Below are 23238 nucleotides of genomic sequence, written 5' to 3'. Positions count from 1 at the left end.
TCCCGAGAGTGCACGGACCATTACCCGGACCCCCACACGGGGTCCGTGCCTTTGTTCCCTCAGCAGTGTCTAGGACCCGAGAGTACACGGACCTTCCCACGGACCCATGCACGGGGTCCGTGACCTTCCTCCTTTGCGATGTGTTTTTTTTTCCAGAGGCTACACGGACCCTCATCCGGACCATGGCACGGGGTTCGTGTCTACCCTTCATTCCGAACCCTTTTTACCCGAGTCTACACGGACCCCTACACGGATGTAGGCACGGGGTCCGTGTCATTCATAAATTGGGGGAAATTATTATAGCATGTTTGAGGTTTGATGTCAGGGTTTAGTGCAAGGGTTATCAAGGTCGTGTCATGGCAAATTTTAGAATGTTCTAAGAAATGATTAAGCTTGAGAGTAAGTTTGATAAATACGTCTAAGTTATGCAAGTTAAGTATGTGAATTCATGTTAGTATGTGCAGCAACGGCCCCGATCGAAGTCCAACGAATCCCTCAACGCCAAGTAAGTATGTAGACGTGCAAGAAAGAAAATATTTTAAGTTTTTGAGGTATGCTAAATGTCTTGTGACCAAATTATGAATGGGTTTGGAAGTCGGTGAACGTGGCCGAGGACCTCTCCACCCCGTTAAATTATGAACGGGTTAGATCATGGTTGAGAAGCGTTAAATTATGAACGGGGACCAACCAGCCCGTTAATTATGAACGGGGATCTCATGTATGTGGCAGTGGATACGTCCCTGTCAGCCCAGTACTGTGGTTTGTCTGATCAGGCGGTTTATTATGTATGGGTCACTTGCTTTGAAAACATCCTCTACGCAAAACGATGAAGTTATGTATGTTCAAGTATGCAGCATGTTTATGAAAAGTTTAAGTTATGGCACGTCGAAGTATGTATGTACGTATGTTCAAGTTTTAATACGCAAGTTCAAGTTTCAAGTTATGTATGTCCTATTTTAAAGTTGCATGTGATTTTATTATGTAGTACTCGTTATTCCAGTTTATACGTGTTGAGTCTTTAGACTCACTAGACTTGATCGATGCAGGTGACTATGTTGAGGAGACAGGAGGTGGTGACCAAGGGGCAGGCTTGGACTGAGCGGCAGGCTAAACCCGAGGACCGCCCATGTTATTTTACGATTTTTATGCAAGTTCAAAATACTCTGATGTTATGTTTCATTTCAAGACTTTTGGAGCAAGTGTTTCTTTTTAGCAAATTTTATTGGTGATGTCGATTTCAAACATTTTTATTGATGAAGGATGTAGTGACGACCGTATTTGATTTCATTTCCGCATTCCTTTTAGTTTAAAAGAAAATTTTAAATTTTTCCGCAAATTTTAAGTAGTAAGAGTACGGTTCGTTACAGTTGGTATCAGAGCCAGGTTCTTGTAAAGGGTTACGCCTACTGCCAGTCGCAAGAAGCTCACGAAGTCATAGCTCAAGTCTGTAAGTTTAAAGTTTTGCATTATGTTATGTAGTAAGCATCAAGTTATGATTTCAGTATGTGCATGTTTTAAGTTTGAATTACGTGCATCATAAAATATTGATATATGTACATACATGTTGGGTTACGTGTTGGGTAATTCATTGGAACAGCATGCCTCCTAGACGTGTGATCGACCGTGAAACAAGGGAGGAGGACAGAGAGCCTCGAGTTGAGGAGAGGGCCAATCCTCCACCAGCACCACCTCCAGATATGCAGGCTCGGATGCTTGCTGGTATGACGCAGTTCTTCGCACAGTTTGCGGGGAACCAGGAAGCAGCAATGGGTGCAGGGGCGAGGCCCCAACCAGAGGCGGTATATGAGCGATTCCGGAGGATGAGTCCGAAGGAGTTTTCGGGTACCACTGACCCGATGGTAGCTGAGGGATGGATCAAGTCCATTGAAGTAATATTCGACTTCATGGAGCTGATGGACGCTGACAGGGTCAGATGTGCTATATTCTTGCTGTCAGGGGATGCTAGACTGTGGTTGGAGAGTGCATCGGTGGCAGTAAACTTGCAGACTCTGTCGTGGAATGGATTCAAAGAGGCGTTCTACGCCAAATATTTCACTAAGGAGGTAAGATCCAGACTCACCAGTGAGTTTATGACGCTGCGTCAGGGAGGTAGTAGCGTGGCAGAGTTTGTTAGGAAGTTCGAGAGGGGGTGTTACTTTGTACCCCTCATTGCAAACGATGCCCAAGCAAAGTTAAGGCATTTTCTGAATGGGTTACAGCCGATCCTACGCCGCGATGTGAGAGTAGCTGGCCCCTCTACATACGCAGTTGCAGTTTCTAGGGCTTTGGCGGCAGAACAGGATCTGAGGGATATAGAGGCGGACCGACAGGGCAAGAGGCCCTATCAGGCACCACCGCAACACCAACAGCAACAACAGCAGAGATCCCAGTTTAAGAGGCCGTTTCAGGGGCCGCCTGGGAAAAAGCCTTATCCAGGACCGCCAAAGGGCAAGGGTCCAATTCAGCAGCAAGGGGCGCCTCAGAAGCCCGCTATCTTCCCAGTGTGCCAGAAGTGCAATCGCCAGCATCCCGGACAGTGCTTATGGGGATCCGGAAAATGTTTTAAATGTGGAGCTACGGACCACATGTTGAAAGAGTGCCCACAGTGGAAGCAGCCGACCCAAGGAAGAGTGTTCGCCATGCATGCACAAGAGGCGAACCCAGACACGACATTACTAACCGGTAAACTTTTCTACCTAAGCTCAGTATTACTTTGCCGTGCATGTGGATTTTGTTTGGAATTATTAGTATGCTAGTAATATTTTGTGCACCTTGAGTATTGGGTTCTTTTATGCTCGAGAGTGTTGGTAAGATTTTTGGGATATAAGTTAGTTTGTGTTGTGCTAACGCATCTCAGGAAGCATTTTTATTAAGAGACTATCCACAACCGCACTGATAGACTCAGGAGCCACTCACTCCTTCATATCGGAGACTTTTGCCAACCATTTGGACCTCAAGTCCATTGGCCTAGACGTGAACTTTTCAGTGACAGTCCCATCAGGGGAAGAGCTGTTAGCTACCAGTGTGGTCAGAGACATCGATCTAGAACTGCATGGCCACTTAGTGTATGCAGATTTAATCCTATTGCCGATGCCAGAATTCGAACATCATATTGGGAATGGACTGGCTGACTAAGAACAGAGTTCTTATCGACTTTCAGAAGAGATCAGTACTAGTCAGACCGTTGGGTATGGAGCAGTTTCTTTTTGAGCCAGACAGATGGAGAAGTTTCCCTCGCATGATTTCGTGCATGCAGGCGAGGAGACTGATTTCCAAGGGGTGCCAGGCCTTCTTGGCTAGTATTATTTCAGCACCTGATGCGCCTACTCCATCTCTAGCTGAAGTGCCAGAAGTCAGTGAATTCCCAGACGTCTTCCCAGACGATGTTTCAGGTCTTCCACCAGATAGAGAGGTGGAGTTTGCTATTGATCTCATGCCAGGCACAGTGCCAATCTCTAAGGCACCGTACAGATTAGCTCCAGCGGAAATGTTAGAACTCAAGCAGCAGATTCAGGAGCTCTTAGACAAAGAGTTTATCCGCCCGAGTTTCTCACCGTGGGGCGCACCGGTACTTTTTGTGAAAAAGAAAGACGGAAGCATGAGACTGTGCATCGATTACCGCGAACTGAACAAGGTAACGATCAAGAATAAGTACCCGTTGCCTAGAATCGAAGACTTGTTTGATCAATTACAGGGAGCTACAATGTTCTCTAAGATAGATCTTCGATCAGGGTACCATCAGCTAAAAGTGAAGGATGCAGATGTCCACAAGACAGCTTTCAGGACCCGGTATGGGCATTACGAATTCTTAGTGATGCCGTTTGGATTGACTAATGCTCCAGCAATTTTCATGGATCTCATGAACCGAGTATTTCAGCCATTCCTCGATCAATTCGTCATAGTATTCATTGACGATATTCTTATATACTCGAAGAGCCATGAGGAGCACAGCCAGCACTTGAGAACAGTTTTACAGACCTTGCAGAGTCGCAAGTTATATGCGAAGTTCAGTAAGTGTGAATTTTGGTTGGAGAAGGTAGCGTTTTTGGGGCATATTGTATCTAGCAGTGTAATTGAAGTGGATCCATCTAAGGTAGCAGCGGTTAGAGATTGGGTTGAACCTAAGAACGCATCAGAAATCCGTAGTTTTCTGGGTTTGGCCGGATACTACCGTAAGTTCATTCGAGGATTTTCATCCATAGCGGTGCCACTCACGTCACTCACCAAGAAGAATGCTAAATTCGTGTGGAGCGACGAATGCCAGAAGAGCTTCGATACGTTGAAGCAAGCTCTTATTTCAGCGCCAGTGCTAGCCATGCCATCCGGGCAAGGAGACTTTGTGTTATATACCGATGCATCTAAGCTCGGGTTAGGCGCAGTATTGATGCAGCAGGGTCGGGTCATAGCCTATGCTTCCAGGCAACTGAAAGTGCACGAGAAGAACTATCCGACTCACGACCTAGAGTTAGCCGCCGTGTCTTCGCACTGAAAATTTGGAGACACTACCTATACGGCGAGAAATGTCAGATTTTCACCGACCACAAGAGTCTCAAATATTTCTTCACGCAGAAGGAGTTGAATATGAGACAAAGACGATGGTTGGAACTTGTGAAGGATTACGACTGCGAAATTAGCTACCATCCGGGAAAGGCTAATGTTGTCGCGGACGCATTGAGCAGGAAAGTGGCAGTTGTAGCTCAGTTGTCAGTGCAGAAACCTCTTCAATCTGAGATTCAGAAGTTTGGTCTAGAGATTTATCGTGAGGGCAGAGCTCCTAAGCTGTCTAATCTGACAGTCAAATCTGTTATGCTAGACCATATCCGGGCAGACAGTCTTCAGACGAGCAGCTACAGAAATGGAGATTGAGAGATGAGGCCAAAGGCAGTGTTCTTTATACAGTGTCAGATGAGATAGTGAGGTACAGAGGTAGAATGTGGGTGCCTAGTGGTGACTCGATTAGACAAGATATTTTGACAGAGGCACACGCATCTCCGTATTCTATCCATCCAGGAGGTACCAAGATGTATAAGGATCTCCAGCTTTTGTATTGGTGGCCAGGGATGAAGCGAGACATCCGCAGGTTCGTGTCCGAATGTCTCACTTGCCAGCAAGTAAAAGCTGAACATCAGAGGCCAGCAGAATTGGTTAAGCCACTCCCCATCCCTGAGTGGAAGTGGGAGAACATTACTATGGATTTTGTGGTTGGGTTGCCGAGGTCAGTCCGAGGATCGAATTCTATTTGGGTTATAGTTGACCGACTCAGTAAGACAGCACACTTTTTGCCAGTGAAGACGACTTTCTCCATGACGCAGTACGCGGAGCTATATATTCGGGAGATAGTCCGTTTGCATGGGTTCCCAGTTTCAATTGTGTCCGACAGGGACCCGAGATTCACATCGTCCTTCTGGAAGAGCTTACACGCAGCCATGGGGACGAAGTAGCTTTTCAGTACAGCTTTTCACCCGCAGACAGATGGCCAGTCTGAGCGAGTGATTCAGATTTTAGAGGACTTGTTGCGAGCGTGTATGATTGATTTTCAAGGAGCTTGGGAGTCTAGACTACCTCTAGTGGAGTTCACATACAACAATAGCTTCCAATCATCAATTGGTATGGCCCCCTATGAGGCGTTGTATGGAAGGAAGTGCAGATCACCAGTTCATTGGGATGAAGTTGGTGAGAGAGCAGAATTTGGTCCAGAGATAGTTAAGCAGACTGCAGACGTGGTGGTCAAGATTCGTGACAGAATGAAGACTGCCCAAAGCCGTCAGAAGAGCTATGCTGATAAGAGGAGGAGAGATCTCGAGTTTGCCGTTGGTGATCACGTATTCGTCAAGATAGCACCTATGAAGGGTGTGATGAGATTTGGGAAAAGAGGCAAACTGAGTCCGAGTTTCATAGGACCATTCGAGATTTTGGAAAGAGTTGGAACATTAGCTTATCGTGTTGCCCTTCCGCCGAATCTGGCCGGGGTGCACAATGTGTTCCATGTCTCAATGCTGAGAAAATACCTGGCTAATCCTTCGCACATTCTAAGTTATGAGCCGTTGCAGTTGGCTCCAGACCTGTCCTTTGAGGAGAGACCGGTCCAAATCCTAGACAGGCAAGAGCGTAGGCTTCGGAACAAAGTGACTAAGCTAGTCAAAGTCCGGTGGCTCAACCAATCAGTGGAAGAGGCCACATGGGAGTCCGAAGCAGATATGAGACTTCGCTACCCGGAGTTGTTCGGTAAGATTTAATTTCGAGGACGAAATTTTTATAAGTGGGGGAGGAACTGTAGTGCCCAAATTCAGTACACGTATAACCTGTGCATTCATTTTATTATTAAAGCGTTTGATTAATTTTAAATGAGTTTTTGCCATGCATAATTTATGAAAAATGCATTATTTTAAATTAATCATGTTCATTGTGATGCACGTTAAAATGTTTTTCGAGTTTCATGTTTCAGGCGACTATTCGAAGCGGGATCGAGGAAAAGACCGGTGACGATGTTGGTAATTTAAAATATGGTATTTTATTTTAAGTTGAGGATGGGGCATTTTTAATAAGTTATTAAGTTTTAATATGTTAAAGCATTATTATGTATTTAGTGATTTAAGAGTTTAAAATTTTTAAAATTGGTGTGTAATCATTTTAATTGTAGAGTTTGATTAAATTAGTGAGTGTTAACTTTTAATTAGTATTTTAATTAGTTAATGTAGCACTAGATTTCTCCTAATTAAATCACACACACGTTTTCTACACTCACACACACTAAACACGTTTTTACATACACTAAAACACACAACACACACCTACAAGTTTATTTTCAGATTTTAAAAAGAAAACCTAGGGTTCTTGTGAAAGAAACGGCCGCCCCCTCCTCTGAATTATTCCAGCATATTTTCGTGTGTTTTCTTCAAGGATTTTAGCGCCACGTTCGTCCCGGATCGAGCCTCGCACCGTCTCCGCTTCGGTATCGTCGTCACGGTATTTTTAATATCAAAAGGCACGTATAATCTCTCTTTGACTGTGTCGATCATGTCATATTATGCGATGTGTTATTTTATTGCAGTAAAACTTATGTATGATGTTCATAGTTTGAGCGGTTAATCGTTTGGATCGATTTCGAAGGAAAATTTTTAGATCTAAATCACGTTCTTACTCTTCCCGTTTAAACTGCGAATTTCCGGTACATATTTTGAGGAATCTTTAATTAGAAAATTGTAGAACGTTTCAATGCCTTCGATTTGATATAAAATTCGAGATTTTTGGACGAAAAATGATCGAGTTATGAGGTTTTCCGTGAGACTGATCAAACTATAATTTTCAGAAAATTTTGTATTGATTCGTTTCTTGAAGTTTTATGTTGCAGGCTTCGTTGGGGGTTCGACGAGTGATCGTTGCTGCATATAGGTACTTTGTTTATGTTGTTTGGGGCGGTCACTAATGGTTCGTTTCGTGTCAATAGGCACTAAGTTGAACCAAGAGTCATAGGAAGAAACCTTGTGCCGAATTTTGAGTTCTATCGTTGTCATTGATGATTAATTGCTCTTGGGGAAATTTTAATGTTTACTTGGGTTTGGTATAATCCCATAGTGTGCTAGGATGGGTCTCGGGGTGTTGTTTCATAGTCCGTGCAACCGAGTCTAGAAAGTTGAGCAAAACATGTACAGAATTTTCGTAAGTTTTCTTGTCCCGAGAGTGCACGGACCATTACCCGGACCCCCACACGGGGTCCGTGCCTTTGTTCCCTCAGCAGTGTCTAGGACCCGAGAGTACATGGACCTTCCAACGGACCCATGCACGGGGTCCGTGCCCTTCCTCCTTTGCGATGTGTTTTTTTTCCAGAGGCTACACGGACCCTCATCCGGACCATGGCACGGGGTCCGTGTCTACCCTTCATTCCGAACCCTTTTACCCGAGTCTACACGGACCCCTACACGGATGTAGGCACGAGGTCCGTGTCATTCATAAATTGGGGGAAATTATTATAGCATGTTTGAGGTTTGATGTCAGGGTTTAGTGCAAGGGTTATCAAGGTCGTGTCATGGCAAATTTTAGAATGTTCTAAGAAATGATTGAGCTTGAGAGTAAGTTTGATAAATACGTCTAAGTTATGCAAGTTAAGTATGTGAATTCATGTTAGTATGTGCAGCAACGGCCCCGATCGAAGTCCAACGAATCCCTCAACGCCAAGTAAGTATGTAGACGTGCAAGAAAGAAAATATTTTAAGTTTTTGAGGTATGCTAAATGTCTTGTGACCAAATTATGAATGGGTTTGGAAGTCGGTGAACGTGGCCGAGGACCTCTCCACCCCGCTAAATTATGAACGGGTTAGATCATGGTTGAGAAGCGTTAAATTATGAACGGGGACCAACCAGCCCGTTAAATTATGAACGGGGATCTCATGTATGTGGCAGTGGATACGTCCCTGTCAGCCCAGTACTGTGGTTTGTCTGATCAGGCGGTTTATTATGTATGGGTCACTTGCTTTGAAACATCCTCTACGCAAAACGATGAAGTTATGTATGTTCAAGTATGTTCAAGTATGCAGCATGTTTATGAAAAGTTTAAGTTATGGCACGTCGAAGTATGTATGTACGTATGTTCAAGTTTTAATACGCAAGTTCAAGTTTCAAGTTATGTATGTCCTATTTTAAAGTTGCATGTGATTTTATTATGTAGTACTCGTTATTCCAGTTTATACGTGTTGAGTCTTTAGACTCACTAGACTTGATCGATGCAGGTGACTATGTTGAGGAGACAGGAGGTGGTGACCAAGGGGCAGGCTTGGACTGAGCGGCAGGCTAAACCCGAGGACCGCCCATGTTATTTTACAATTTTTATGCAAGTTCAAAATACTCTGATGTTATGTTTCATTTCAAGACTTTTGGAGCAAGTGTTTCTTTTTAGCAAATTTTATTGGTGATGTCGATTTCAAACATTTTTATTGATGAAGGATTTAGTAACGACCGTATTTGATTTCATTTCCGCATTCCTTTTAGTTTAAAAGAAAATTTTAAATTTTTTCGCAAATTTTAAGTAGTAAGAGTACGGTTCGTTACACATCAAGTGGCGCGGTTGGGTATAGTTGCGACACATATAGGAGCCAGTGCATTGTAGTCGGGGATTCACCGCTCACCTGCGGGTGTGGATATCCTATGTGATCTAATGAAATAATAGTGCATGGAATCTCTGGCCAGAGTATGAGATGTACGTTGGAGAAGGAGTTCTCCAATAGTACACGCGATGCCACTATTATAGTTATCACATAGTTATCGAATTAATATGCAACCCCCGATGAACCAATGGTTGTAGATTCGATCGGGATATATGAGATGAAGGGACCGTACTGTACGTTAATCATAATCTACTGGTTCTTGCAGGAACTATCAGTGATACCTAGGGGATCATGGGGCGATGCTACTAGACGCTCTTACCATGATCCGATGGGTGCAATCAGAAATGAGTTCTGACATTCTTGATCAAGGTGTTGATGAAAAGAATGAGGCTAACTAGGGTAAGCCCGAATAAAGGATTCTGTCCTGAATCACAAAGAGTTGTGAACCCACGGCTAGCTGTATTCCTGAACCATTGAGGGTCATACAAGTACTGGATTGTTTGTTTCCGTTGAGAGAATAAATTCAAGAAATTGAATTTATTTATATAGTAAATTCAAGGAGTTGAATTTATGATAATTAAATTTTGAGAGAATAAATTCAAGTAGTTGAATTTATAAAATTTGAGAATTTAATTTATTAAACTCAAATGTTGAGTTTATTAAATATTAAATTTTGGAGGTGATAAAAAATTCAAAGAGTTGAATTTATAATTTAAATAATAAATTCAAATGTTGAATTTATAATGTATTTAATTTTATTAAGCTCAAGAGTTGAGTTGATTAATTAATAAATTAAATATGGTGGGTAATATGTTTAATGGACTTGTAGGAGTACAAGTCTAACATGTTAAATAATTAAAGTTATTAATGGGCCTTGATTAATGGATTAAACTAGTGTGACTAGCTCAATTAGTTAATCAAGCCAATTAATGTTAATTAAAGGGCCCAATTATTATACTATGATAATTAGGTCATGGGTTAATTATAAATAAGAGTTGAAAGAAAAACCCTAACCGACCACCATAAACAATCTTCGAAAATCAGCCTCTTCCTCCTCCAAATATTTAGTTTACTTAATTAATTAGATTAATTAAGTAAATCATGATTAAAGAAATATTTTAGATTTCTTTATTCCAATTCTCACATAGCCTTTACGTGAGTTTCAAGGAATTGCAAGAAAAGAAAACTTTCGGCTCTTCCTAATTCAAAAGGCTCTCGAAATACTTTTCTTTCGAAAAGAAAAATTCGGCTTGGGTATTGAGTCGATTTTTCGTGTTCTATCTCTACGCAAAAATTCTTCTAATTTTCTAGGTTAAGTTAGAAGAGGAACAAATAATCTGGTCGTGGACCTAATTCGGAGATCGAAGAATGTTCGTAGGGATTTACAACAAGAGCTACGTCCGCTAATACCGGAGTAGTTGGAGCCAAGTGAAATTATTCACCAAAGGTATAACGATTCTAACGCCCTATGTTTGATTCCTGAAAACCATACGAGTGCCCAAAAGTTATTTTGTTTTTCAAAATAAAATAAAATTTTTAAACTTCCGCTGCGTTTGGGCACGTAGAAAACCGAGATCCTACAGGTGGTTCTGAGGGAGGTCTTGATGAGTGATACTACTGGACTGATGGCGCACACAACCCGAGGACCAGCGCTATATTTTCCGCATTATGATTTAAGTTTTATGTTAAAGATTTTAAGATTTTAATTATGCTTTTGAGAGATTTTTGAGAGTTTAGTATGGGCTATACTTTTCAACATTTATTGCTTTTTAGGTTTGGTAAAACGTTTTACGATTTCTGGTTTGACAATTTCCTTTCAATTTTCAAATACTAGTTAGACGATTTAATTTAAAATGGTGCAAGATTATTTTATGGGTAGGAAATGACCGAAATTATGAGAGTTAAAAAAAAAAAATTTCTACTAGTACTTTTAAAGCAATAAAAGGTGAGGACGTTTTAGTTATGTTTATGTATCTTATCTCATATACATTGGCAAATTCAAATGGGTAAAATATGGTATAATTATAAACATATATGCACAACCCCTAAATAAAATATACACATCTCTACAACCAAGGAAAAGATGAAAAATAAAACAGGATTTTCAAACCTGTGGAACATGCTCGCATTTCTGGAAAACTAGAATATAAAGAACAAGAGACCTCAACATTTCTAAATCTCAGTTTGTATCTCATGCTTCACAAAAAAATATGTATTATAGAACTTAAAATCAAAGAAAAACTTAACACAAAGTTCACAAGGCCAGGCCAATGATGTTTCCGTAAATTCTCACTCTAAAGATATTGCTTCAGAGCTTCAAAATGGAAGTAATGGATGGGAATAGAACTAAAGGTTACCCATTTTATCCTTAATTTCCGAAACAAACTAACATACGAGTCATTTCATAATGCAGTCATGTCACTAAGAATACATAAACCGTGTCTCGCATGCAACCACGAAAGTTAACTGTTAATGCCGAGCTCATTTACGAGAAACTGTTATGCTACCTAAACATTTAACAGCACGTGCCACGTATAAAGCACTCGAAAGTGATCTGTTCGTCAAAATTTCTTCAAGGACCACAAAAACAAATGTATTTTCTACAAGTAGGACAATTATTTGGAAACATCTATAAAAAAGCTCAAAAATTGAAACTATAGTCAACCAAGTGCAAGAATAAAAAGGAGGAACTCTATCCCCAGGAACTAACCATGACAAAAAAAGGGATATCATGCCCCAGGTCCAATCCTGTGCAAACCATGATTGTAGAAAACTAGTCAAATATTTAGCTACACGTTCCGATTTAAGAAAACTAGTTAAAATGGAATCAATTATGTGCATCTAAGTTTAAATTATCAAGTTAAGGGATCATACCTTATACCTATCAATACTAATAATTTCCCCCAGGTGCAAAGAACTAGGACTCCTCACTATCTTGAAGAAATTAAAACTCATCTCCATGCTCCATTTCTCATACCAAAAATTCAATTCAATGTATTTTGCAAGCATGTAAAGGTATGTACTATCATAGAAAAATAACTTACAAGGGAATCAAAGTAGATAAAAATCGGAAAAAAAAACCACAAATACAAATACAGAAACAACCATAATTGAGCAAAAAATAAAAATCAAATCTGGACCTTTTCCAGCAATAAAAATATCTGAATGAGACATAAAACAATAACTTTTAGATAAAAAAAAACTGTAGTTAATCCAAAGTCAAGCAAAAGGTTAGGGCTTTTACCAATCAGTTGAAGTTGGAATTATGATTGAATTGGGGCCTCGGGAATTAATACCCAATTTGAATCCAGTTGCATATTATTTTTTGTTTTAATTAAAGCACCTTCGGAAGTCAAAGTTCGGTTTGTCAAACTAGATGCTTCGTGAATTACCCAGAATAACCCTACTCGGATGCATTTTAAATCAAATTCAAAATATATATGTACGAATATCTCATCATAATAATAGGTTTCTTGTGACACGATCTAAAAAATCTTTGTCTGTGAGACAGATCAACCCTACCAATATTCACAATAAAAATAATACTCTTAGCATAAAAATAATAATTTTTCATAGATGACCCAAATAAGAGATCTGTCTCAAAAAATACGACTCGCGAGACCGTCTCACACAAGTTTTTGCCCTCATCTGCGGGATGAATTATATTCTGCGGGATGAAGTATATTTAAATATATTACATCTTGTACAATTTTTTTATCCCATTAGAGAGCAATAAAGATAACATTAAAACGCTATATTTAATTTTAATTTATGTCAAGCTCATGGATGAGACGACGAAGATCTAATCAATTGAAAGATAAATATAACATAATTAATTTTAATTGTTAACTCATTTTGATACAATTATGTCATGTCTCGGGGTCAGGTCTGTGCTCGCACGATTACACAATGAACTCTTATATAAACTAATTATCTTTATTTTCTTTATGAAATGGTTAACACAAGTTATTTTAGGAGTTCATTGAAATCACTAAAAACTATTTAAAATTTTCATTTTTAATCAATGTAAGATGAGGATAATAAATTTAGTAGGAGAAATCGAATTTATTACTATTAATCAAACTTTCACATAGTCCACAAACTCAAACACCTATTAAAAACTTTATCAAGATTATTTTAGCTTGCCTCCACAAATATCAAAGTACCTTTTTCAAAAAGTAGCATCCCAAATTATGGTTGCAAGCTTAAACGCCCCTAACCTATCTTTATCAATTTTGTCAAAATTATTAATTAATTCCTCATTATTAAGTTGTAGGCAAAAACTTGCGTGAGACGGTCTCAAGGGTCGTATTTTGTAGACCGATCTCTTATTTGGGTCATCCATGAAAAAATATTATTTTTTATGCTAAGAATATATTATTTTTTATTGTGAATATCGATAGGTTGACCCGTTTCATAGAAAAGATTCGTGAGACCGTCTTACAAGAGACATACTTTAAGTTGTATGTTTTTCGATCTTGAAATTTCATTTCCAAGGGACTATATCATGACCACAATACATCATTATGTTGTGAAAATAATATTAATCATAATACAATGCAAAAATTTAAAACTTTTAACGAAAATAATTATTTATTATATTTTAAAAGAAACTTACAATTACTAAAAGTTACGATAACACATCACCTAAGCCTTGCCCATGATCTCCTAACACATGTATGTATATATTGTAAGAAATATGACACATATTAAAAGAAGTAGCGTGTAGAAATTGACGACGGCCAGGAAGCCTACCATTTTTGACGAACAGTACATGTAGCCTCAAATTTTTGACAATTGAGACGGCATGCGCCTTTTCTTTTGACGTTCAGACTCCCGACTTTTATTGTTGATGGTATGATAAACGCCTATAAATAGAGGTGATTGATGTCCCTAAGCGCACACCTCATAAGAAAAATGCATCATCTATAGAGAGTGCTTAGAAGGTTTCAACCGGAAGGAAATCAGAATGTGACTTAAAAATATTTTTTTTATCACATGTTAAAAAATAATAATATACAGCTTCTCGAAAATTAAATAATTAAATATGTATTAAGGTTTGTGGTCGACATCGATATACTAAACACGATAAGCATTATGTTATTGTCTTAGGCTAACACAGTCTAAAATTTTGATATATGATAGTGATTATTAGCCAAAAAAATTAATCGAAATGCGTTGTATTTAAGAAAATTATTTAAAATTAGCGAAAAAATAGTTTTTATTTTTTTTATAATTATATTATTTTTTTCAATTTAAATATCTATTCATTTTTCATTAATTTTTAATAATATCATCTCGTACATCACACGAGTTAAATACTAGTACATACATTAAAGTGCAAATTTAATCTGATTTTTCTTTTTTTTACATTTAATATACTTTTTTACATGCGTTAATTCTTTGAGAAATATTTTTTTTAAGAGAAGTTAGAACACATGGCAATAAAATGACTTTTGAGAGGCAGGAATGCTAGATTGATCATTAAAATGTCTCGGAGCACATGTAGCTTTGTCTACTGTGGAATGCATTAAAGTTGATTGCATTTTTCTTCTGTTTTCAGGTGCTTTTCATGCAGAATTCATTGCACAAAAACTAGAAGGAATGATATATTACTTTCTTTTCCAATGAATTATTCATAATTTCTAACGTTCTTTTAAAACTTGGAAGTCTTTTTGGTCGTTTTTGCTCAGTCCTCCGAAGTAAATAAATTCCGCAACTCTTGGAGTACTAATTATATACACAAATAAAGAATAATAGAGGAGAGTAGAGCACCTTGGAGCCATTGCTTCGGCTGGATAATAAGGTGGCGATGGTGACCGGGGCATCGTCCGAAATTGGCCGAGACTTATGTCTGGACTTGGCCAAAGCCAGCTGCAGAATTATAGCCGCACCTCGGCGTGTCGACCGGTTACAATCGTTGTACGTACTGAGATCAATAACGGGCTCGGCTTCTCCGCATCTGACGAGCCGAGCCGAGCCGAGATGATATCAACACAGAGCCATGGCTGTGGAGCTGGATATCAGTGCAACTGGGTCCATGATCGAGCCCATCGATGTAGAAGGCTTGGGATGCATTTGGAAGAATCGACGTTTTGATCAACAACGCTGGAGTTAGAGGTCACATAAGTAACCATATAAGTCAGTCCGAAGAGCAAATTTAATAACGAGATATGATAATACTAAGTGAGCAAGAGAATGTATGTGCTTAAAATCATAGCCAATATCATGATTATAGATACAAGAAGGGTTAGTTACCTTATATGGTGGAACTCTAAAATCTCAGATAATAGGACTCCTTAAATATGGCAATTGGGACACTTTATGGCGGATGAGACTTTATCGGGACCTCTTATTTATCGACGAGAATGTCTTCATCTAACCTAGACGCTTTAGAACTCGGGTTTTCCGACCACTGAGCGGGATCGGAATTTTGGTAAACAGTGCTGAGGAGATCGGCCCTAGTAAGATATTCTTGGGCACAGACATGTGGGTTCGGACTTCTAGGCTCGGTGGCCGGGTATTTGATCCCAATGAGGCCCGGGTCTTATTAGGCTAGGGTCAATTTTATGATGAGTTTGGATTTGTCCAGACGTGACAATTTTAAGAGGCATCAGATGAGTTCAAATATTACAATATTTTCATATATAAACTCAAACATTTACCTTTTTAGCTGGAAAAAATATGCTTGAAACTTGAAAGATAAACAATTTTGGCTTGAGAGTTTACATCCGAGCCAATTCGCTTGGTCAGAACATATCTATGTACCAAAAACTCAAATAATGACCAGAGCTAACAAGCACGTTTACTTTTAAATATGTTTATATAATATTAACAAGCTTACCAAAGTTCGAAACCTATATGTGAATGACTTGGAATCCATTTGTACCAAAAATTCAAATAATGACTTGACCTCCCAAGCATGTATAATTCTAAATATACAAATATAAAATGCATATCACATACATTAAGGCCCACGTAAAATTTATTTTTATTTTAAAGAATTCAGTTAAATCTGTTAAAAGATATTATAGAAGCGAAAATCTATTTATTATGCCGCCTGTAGCTGGGAGAGTCTATCCTCTTTCGGTAGCTCTACTGTATTTTTCTCAATTAATCACATGTGTCTGATAAATATAAAAAAATGTATATTTGTTTAATGTTTTCTAAAATATTTTACAGTTTAAGTTGTATTAAATATCTATTTTTTATAAGTTTTATAATAATTTGTATTTAAATACATAAGTTGTACAATATTAAAAGTTTTGCTATTTTAACAGATTCGGTCAAACAAGAACAACCTTTGCTTGAAAAATGAGAAGGAGATGATTCTTGAATTTATAGAAAGTTGATTTCAATGTCCCAATATTGAAGAAGCCATGAGCTAAAATTCTTCACACAATTGAGGATTAATAAAGCAACAAATAAAATATTCACCATAACTCTCAAACTACTTTGTAAAATGTCACGTAATTTTTCCACAAACCAGTCAACACAATTATCTACAACTTTTATTTTATGTGGAAGACTCAAATCTGTCAAAAAGATTGTTAAAGAGTAGGTGAAAAATGCAATCAAAGCTTGTACCATTCATGAAGACCAATTGCACCAATTATATGTACAAATTATTATTTTTCTTGTCTTCCCATGTTTGCCTATAAATAGAGGCTTTATATTAGCTTGAAAGGGGGAGATTCTTGAATGCGAAAATAAAAGTTCTAAATTTTAAATTTTTTTTATCATTCATGAGTGTTATGTTAGATTCAAGAAAGTTTATGGCATGCTCAATAGCGCAAACTGAAAAAATGATTTAGTTTGTGGGGAAAAAGGAGGAATTAATTTACTCATATAAACACACATGCACAGAGTCACACAGACATACGGGTGTATGATGCGTTGTTCTTGAGAAGATGATTAGGAGGCATGATATTGATAACTGATTCTAAGATTTGGTGGCAGCAATCTTTAATGCACGCTTTCATTAGTACGTGTTTTTGCATCTCTTTGGTCCTAAAATACGTTAATTATTTGAAAAATATTTGTTCCTAAAGAAGAGGCATTGAAAAAAAAAGTGACTCAAGTCTCTTTCATTCTTCATAGACATGAGTCTGAATCCAAAATAAAAGAGAGTAGATGATCACAAAATACGTAAGACAGTCGAATTATAATCCAGAAATCTCATAGCAGAGAAATAAAGGTATCGGAGCTTGAAGCTTGGCAAGGTCCTTTGTATTTTCTCCATTGACTTCAGTAAGAACTCGAACTTTCTCATCTACATCTTCTTTTTCACTAAAAAACTTGCTAGGAACAAATATTTCTCGAAAAGTCAATTTTCAAATCTTTTTACCAAACAAGTAACTAGAAACCAAAAACTACAAAAAATCTCATCTATTTAACTCGCCTCCAATTGAAAAAGCTTCAATTTCGAAATCTTTTCGTCGAACAAGTAACTAGAAACGAAAAACTAAAAAAAATCACATAGATTTTTTTATCTATGATATCTATTTACCTTGCCTCGATCCGAAAATAGTTATTTTCGGTTCGAACTTTATTGGGCAACCAGCTTTTTTCCATCCGTTGACCCCCTGGCCAATCTTCAACGCTACATAAACAACCACACTGTAGTGAATTATTGCAGAGATTCCATTCAATATCTTCAATGCTGCTTCTCCAAAACCACCACCACCACTGGAGACAGGGATATTTTGGCCTCCAATCTGAAGATTCTTGACTACCGAATTTACGGGGCAAGAATTAACATGATTAACAATCTCGAGACCAGAATCTTCATTTTCAAGATTAACAATCCGAATATTTTGAACTACAGAATCCACGGGGGCAGAATTGTCATGATTACCCATCTGGAGTCCAGAATCTTGAAGAACCGGGCCAAAATTCTAGCCTCCAGAATCTTGGCCTCCAGAATTCCCCACATTTCCACTGGGGTTCTCAACATTCTGTAGAATTTGATTTCACTAACAGAGTTTTCAGATTTAGCAGTCTCGAGATCAGAGCATTTCTTGCTGCTTGAGGGGTTCATTTCTTTATCTCGTAAGATCAAGAGCGGAAAAAAGTTTAAAAAGAAGTTAGTAACTCCCTTTTCCTTTATATGCAGGGGTTGAAAACTCATTATTTGTTAATCTTTTTTCGAGTGAACATCAAAGAGTTTTTTAAATTTTTTTCCTTTTTTTTCCCTCAGCAACGTTAATATTTTTTTTAACATGTGGTGTAATTTTTTTTTTAACATGTGGTATAATACTTTAAGTTATAGACTTAAACTTCAACACCTACGCGACTCAATCACACTATAGAATCAGAAACACTGAGAACTAAAACCCCTAGCCCCCAAATCTAAATAATGGTAAGATACGGCTTGTAAGGATATCAAGGCTCGGTTCGAGGAAAGGTTTAAGACCGGCAAGAATAGTTGGTTTTTCTCCAAGCACTGATTTTGAGGTTAAAGTAATTGTAGAAGTTTCATTTTGTCTTAAGGATTTGTGCCCTTTAATTCCAGCTAAATTGCTAGTTATTTTTGAGATTTTGATTTTACAAAACATGAAATGTCAGTTCTTTCCATGGAGCCTCAGGCACAATAGGCATACATTTTTTGAATTAACATATTTAAAAAGAGAAGAATGCTGCTATTGTGTTTAATTGCTGTCAAAATTAAAGAGAAGACAATCAAAAAACGAAATAACAACAACAACAACAACAACAACAACAATAATAATAATAATAAAGAAAGCTAATATGCGCACTTGGATTGGCTTGATCAACAACATGTAGTCTTTGATGCATCATTAGGTATGTTGGATCTAGATGCAGTAATTATAGAAAGTAATATGCGTACTCAGATTGGCTTGAGCGATGAGGCTTCAGAAAAAATCATTGTTGATGACCAACCATGAAAAAAAGGTTTCTTATTCTTAAACTAGTTATGCCAGTTTTTTGATGCTAATCACCCATGGTATCATGTTTTGATAGCTTCTCATCTGTTTGGTTCTCTGATTAAATTGTTGTCATCATATAATTAGTGATTACGTTGGTTGACTCAGTAAATAAAATTAGTTTGAGTTCACTTAATTATTTCAAATGTGTTTTCATATCATGAACTTCTTTGGGGTGATTAAAAGTTTTCTATGAAATGATACAATAATGCTTTGTTATATATATTAACCAAACTTACTCTATTATTTGTATCATTTGAGATGGAAACTAATGATAAAGAGGTTGTGGGTGCCATGCAAACTACTCCAACTGTGGGAAGTCAAGCATCACATTCGCAAAATGAGAGTGTTTCAATAGGGGCAAACGAATCATCTCAAAATAAGAATTTAGATGCTGAAATTATAGGAGAAGATGTTGGAAATAAAAGAAAATTAAGATTTCCTGCATGGGATCATTTCGAGAGAAAGAAATTTGGAGGAAAATGGAGAGTGGTGTGCAATGATTGTAAAAAATCCTTGGGTGGTGAACCAAAGAATGGTACCAGGCATTTTCTTGACCATATAAAAATATGTGTGTACAAAAGAAAGAACACAATAAAGCAATCCATATTGCAGGCAACAAAATCCAATTATGAGACGGTGGTGCTTGGGACATACAATTTCAACCAAGATCATGGCAGTCAGGAGCTTGCGAATATGATTATATTGCATGAGTATCTGTTATCTATGGTTGATCATGTGGGCTTTAGAAGGTACTCTCAAGCATTACAACCATTATTTAAAGTTGTTTCCCGGAACACAATTAAGAACGACATCATGAAGGTGTTTGAGTATGAAAGAGATAAGACAATGAAATTATTAGACTCAAATGCTAGTCGAATTTCATTGACAACTAATATGTGGACGTCAAGTAATCAGAAAAGAGGATTCATGGCCATCACTTCACATTTCATCGATGCTTAATAGAAATTACAAAGTCGGCTTGTAAGGTAATTTTTTTACTCTTTAACATTATACTTGTATTTTTCCAGTATTATTATTATTATTATTATTATTATTATTATTATTATTATTATTATTATATGTTTTTTTACCAGATTTATGTATGTGCCTTGTCTACATACTGCCGAGGTCTTCACAAGTGCCCTTGTTGAATGCCTCTTGGATTGTTATTTGGATAGTAAGTTATCTACTTTAACTATTGATAATTGCATAACTAATGAAGCAATGATTGAGCATATTCTGGACAAGCTTCCTTCAGGTTCACTTATTTTAGAAGGAAAATTATTTCACATGTAGTGTTGTGCCCATATTTTGAATTTGGTTGTGAGGGATGGACTAGAATTGATTTGTGACAGTATTGAAACAATTCGATTATAGTGTCGGATTTTGGTCAACAACTCCGAAAAGAGATGAATTTTTGTTTGAAACAACTCGATAGTTGAAGGTTCCAAGCACCAAAAAATTGGAACTTGATTGCAAAACACGATGAAACTCCACTTATTTAATATTTATCACTGCATTGGAATAAAAAGATGTGTTTGCTCATTTGAAACAACGTGAGACTTTATATAGAAAAGTTCCCAAAGATGAAGATTTGTCAAAAGCGAAAGAGATTTATTCTAAATTGGAGATGTTTTATGATGCCACAGAGTTGTTTTCGGGAACCAAGTATCCGACTATAATTCTTTTCTTCTCAACCATTTGCGATATTAAGTTGGCAATTAGTGATTGGATTCTCTCAGATGATAATTTAGTGAAAACAATGGCAACAAATATGAAAGTAAAGTTTGAAAAATATTGCGATGTGATGAATTGTTTATTAGCAATTGGGAGCATTTTAGATCCGAGGTACAAGATGAAAACAATTCAATTCTATTATCCTCTTTTTTATGGTGATATGTCTTCATTTGATATTAAAAAAGTGGATATAAAGTCGTTTGATGTGGTAGAAGAGTACAAGAAAAAATCCAAACTATCTCAGGAAGTGAAAGATTCACAATCTTCATCTTTAAGGTCTCCACTTCCTAAGCGTAGTAGTTATGCTGATAAATTTAAGACGTTCAGGGACTGTAATACTATTACTGAACATAAGAAATCTGAGTTGGAATATTATTTAGAAGAGACACTCTTGCCAAGAAATACAAGTGACTTTGATATCTTATGTTGGTGAAAGACAAATGAGATCAAATATCCAATTTTGCATGATATTGCTAAGGATGTGTTGGCTATTTCTGTGATGACTGTTGCTTCTGAATCAACATTCAGTACTAGTGAAAGAGTTTTAAGTACACACTGTAATAGGCTTCATCCTAAAACTATGAAGGCTTTGATGTGTGCTCGAGATTGGTTATGAAGTGAACTTCAAGGTATTAAATAGTTTTCAAATCATAACAGTATTTTTTGTTTAAGCGATAAGAGTGCTTCTGCTTTATATATTGTCTTCTGATTTTACTATCACGGCCTACTGGTTTTGACTCTCATCATCATAATGAAATTAAGTCTAACAAAAATATTGATAGAAAAACTTTTCAGATTAATTATTTTAAAGAAGAAGTAAAACTCTTAATTATAGATGATTATAAATTACATAATCCTAAATTACAGGAGAAGATCAAATTTATTTATAATAAATTTTCGTTACCGGAGAAGATCATTATAATCATTTTCAACCAAGGAAAAGATGAATAATAAAACAGTGTTATGATTCGCAAACTTGTGGAACATGCTCGCTTTTCTGGAAAACTAGAATGTAAAGAACAAGAGACCTCAACATTTTTAAATCTCAGTTTTCATCTCATGCTTCACAACAAATTACGTATTATAGAACTTAAAATCAAAGAAAAACTTACCACACAATTCATAAGGCCAGGTCAATGATGCTTCCGTAAATTCTCACTCCAAAGACAGATTGCTTCATAGCTTCAAAATGGAAGTAATGGATGAGAATAGAACTAAAGGTTACCCATTTTATCCTTTGTTTCCGAAACAGCTAACATACGAGTCATTTCATAATGCAGTCATGTCACTAAGAATACTTAGATGGACCGTGTGTGCTAGGGCCTTCGAAGGCATTTCGTACACGACAACCTTAAATGAGCTTCAATAGCTCGTGTTCTAAGAATATTAACACCAATGAATTAAATCGAGTTTGGTTTTAAACCAAGCGGAAGAAACTCGAAGTAATCCTCGTAAAGAAAACTGAAATGTTAGAAAATATTTTAACTAGTGTAAACTGACTAACTGAAAGAACACTTATTAGTTTTTGCATTCTTGTATTTCAGTTATGGTAACAACTGAACACACGAACACTCCAACTGAACAAAACAATTTTAAAACGATAGTTAATCAGTTAAGTACGCTATATATGTTTATGAATGTTCGGAGACTTCAACTGCTCCTACGTCACCCCTTTCTATCTCCACGGATAGGATCCACTAGAAGACTTTGATTTATACAACTACGTGTACAAGCCCACTTAGCTAGGACTTATTATTGCCTAAACTGAACTTCTAGCTACAACTGAAAGCAGCAACTTCCAGTCAACACTTATTTAACGTATATGTGAGAAAGACTACATACACAAGTTTAACGTCTTTGTGCAAGACTATATTTGGGTGGTATTGAGAGTGAATGTGTGTGAGAACTGAACAAATGTTCTCACACACTGAGAGGACAAAAGGCTTCTAAACTAAGCAGATATAACGATGATGATTTCTCTCTGGGCTTAAATGCTTCGACAAGCTAATTTGCAACTGAGCGTGCCCTTATATGTTTTTCTTTTCACTCTCAAGGATTTCTCACCACTGTATCTATTGAGTCTTCACTGATCTTCTCTTTATATAGGCGGAGGTAACTGATCGTACAGTGAGACTCACTAATTGTATCCGTTGCATTTGAATCGGCTTCTTGGACTATGTGTTTCGTCTTTTTGACTGTCCATCTGAAGTGTTTTGTCTTTAATGCTCTGATGCAACGTCCATTATTGTCCTTTGACTGGATAATGGCTTTGTACCTTTCGCACAGCTGGAATCCACTCGAAGGAATTTATCATCGTCCATAACTGAAGTATTCTAACTAATGCTTCGAACTGGTCAATTTGAACTGATCATTTCAGTTGGGCTGGTGAAATCAGTTGACTCGTCAGTGGAACTGATTTCACACTCGTTCAGTTGAACTGATCAACTGGG

The 23238-nt window shown here is 37.4% G+C and overlaps 1 protein-coding gene, 1 long non-coding RNA gene and 1 pseudogene across 2 annotated transcripts; 2 read left to right on the top strand and 1 right to left on the bottom strand.

Annotated features, from left to right (window-relative positions):
• LOC140811164 (nuclear transcription factor Y subunit C-3-like) overlaps positions 1 to 23238 on the bottom strand; it is a 50794-nt pseudogene that overhangs the window by 27134 nt on the left and 422 nt on the right.
• Positions 1905 to 14732, top strand: LOC140811163 (uncharacterized). Its single transcript, XM_073169036.1, has 2 exons — positions 1905 to 2454; positions 14665 to 14732. The coding sequence occupies exons 1-2, from the start codon at positions 1905 to 1907 to the stop codon at positions 14730 to 14732; spliced, it is 618 nt and encodes a 205-aa protein (XP_073025137.1).
• On the top strand, positions 18860 to 20974 carry LOC140812446 (uncharacterized). Its single transcript, XR_012113672.1, has 2 exons — positions 18860 to 20037; positions 20146 to 20974. It is a non-coding gene; the product is annotated as an uncharacterized lncRNA (long non-coding RNA).

This window comes from Primulina eburnea, chromosome 14 (assembly GCF_022965805.1).
Source record: "Primulina eburnea isolate SZY01 chromosome 14, ASM2296580v1, whole genome shotgun sequence".
NCBI lineage: Eukaryota > Viridiplantae > Streptophyta > Magnoliopsida > Lamiales > Gesneriaceae > Primulina > Primulina eburnea.
Note: the sequence above shows the minus strand (reverse complement) of the source record. Positions and strands in the feature narration are given on the sequence as shown.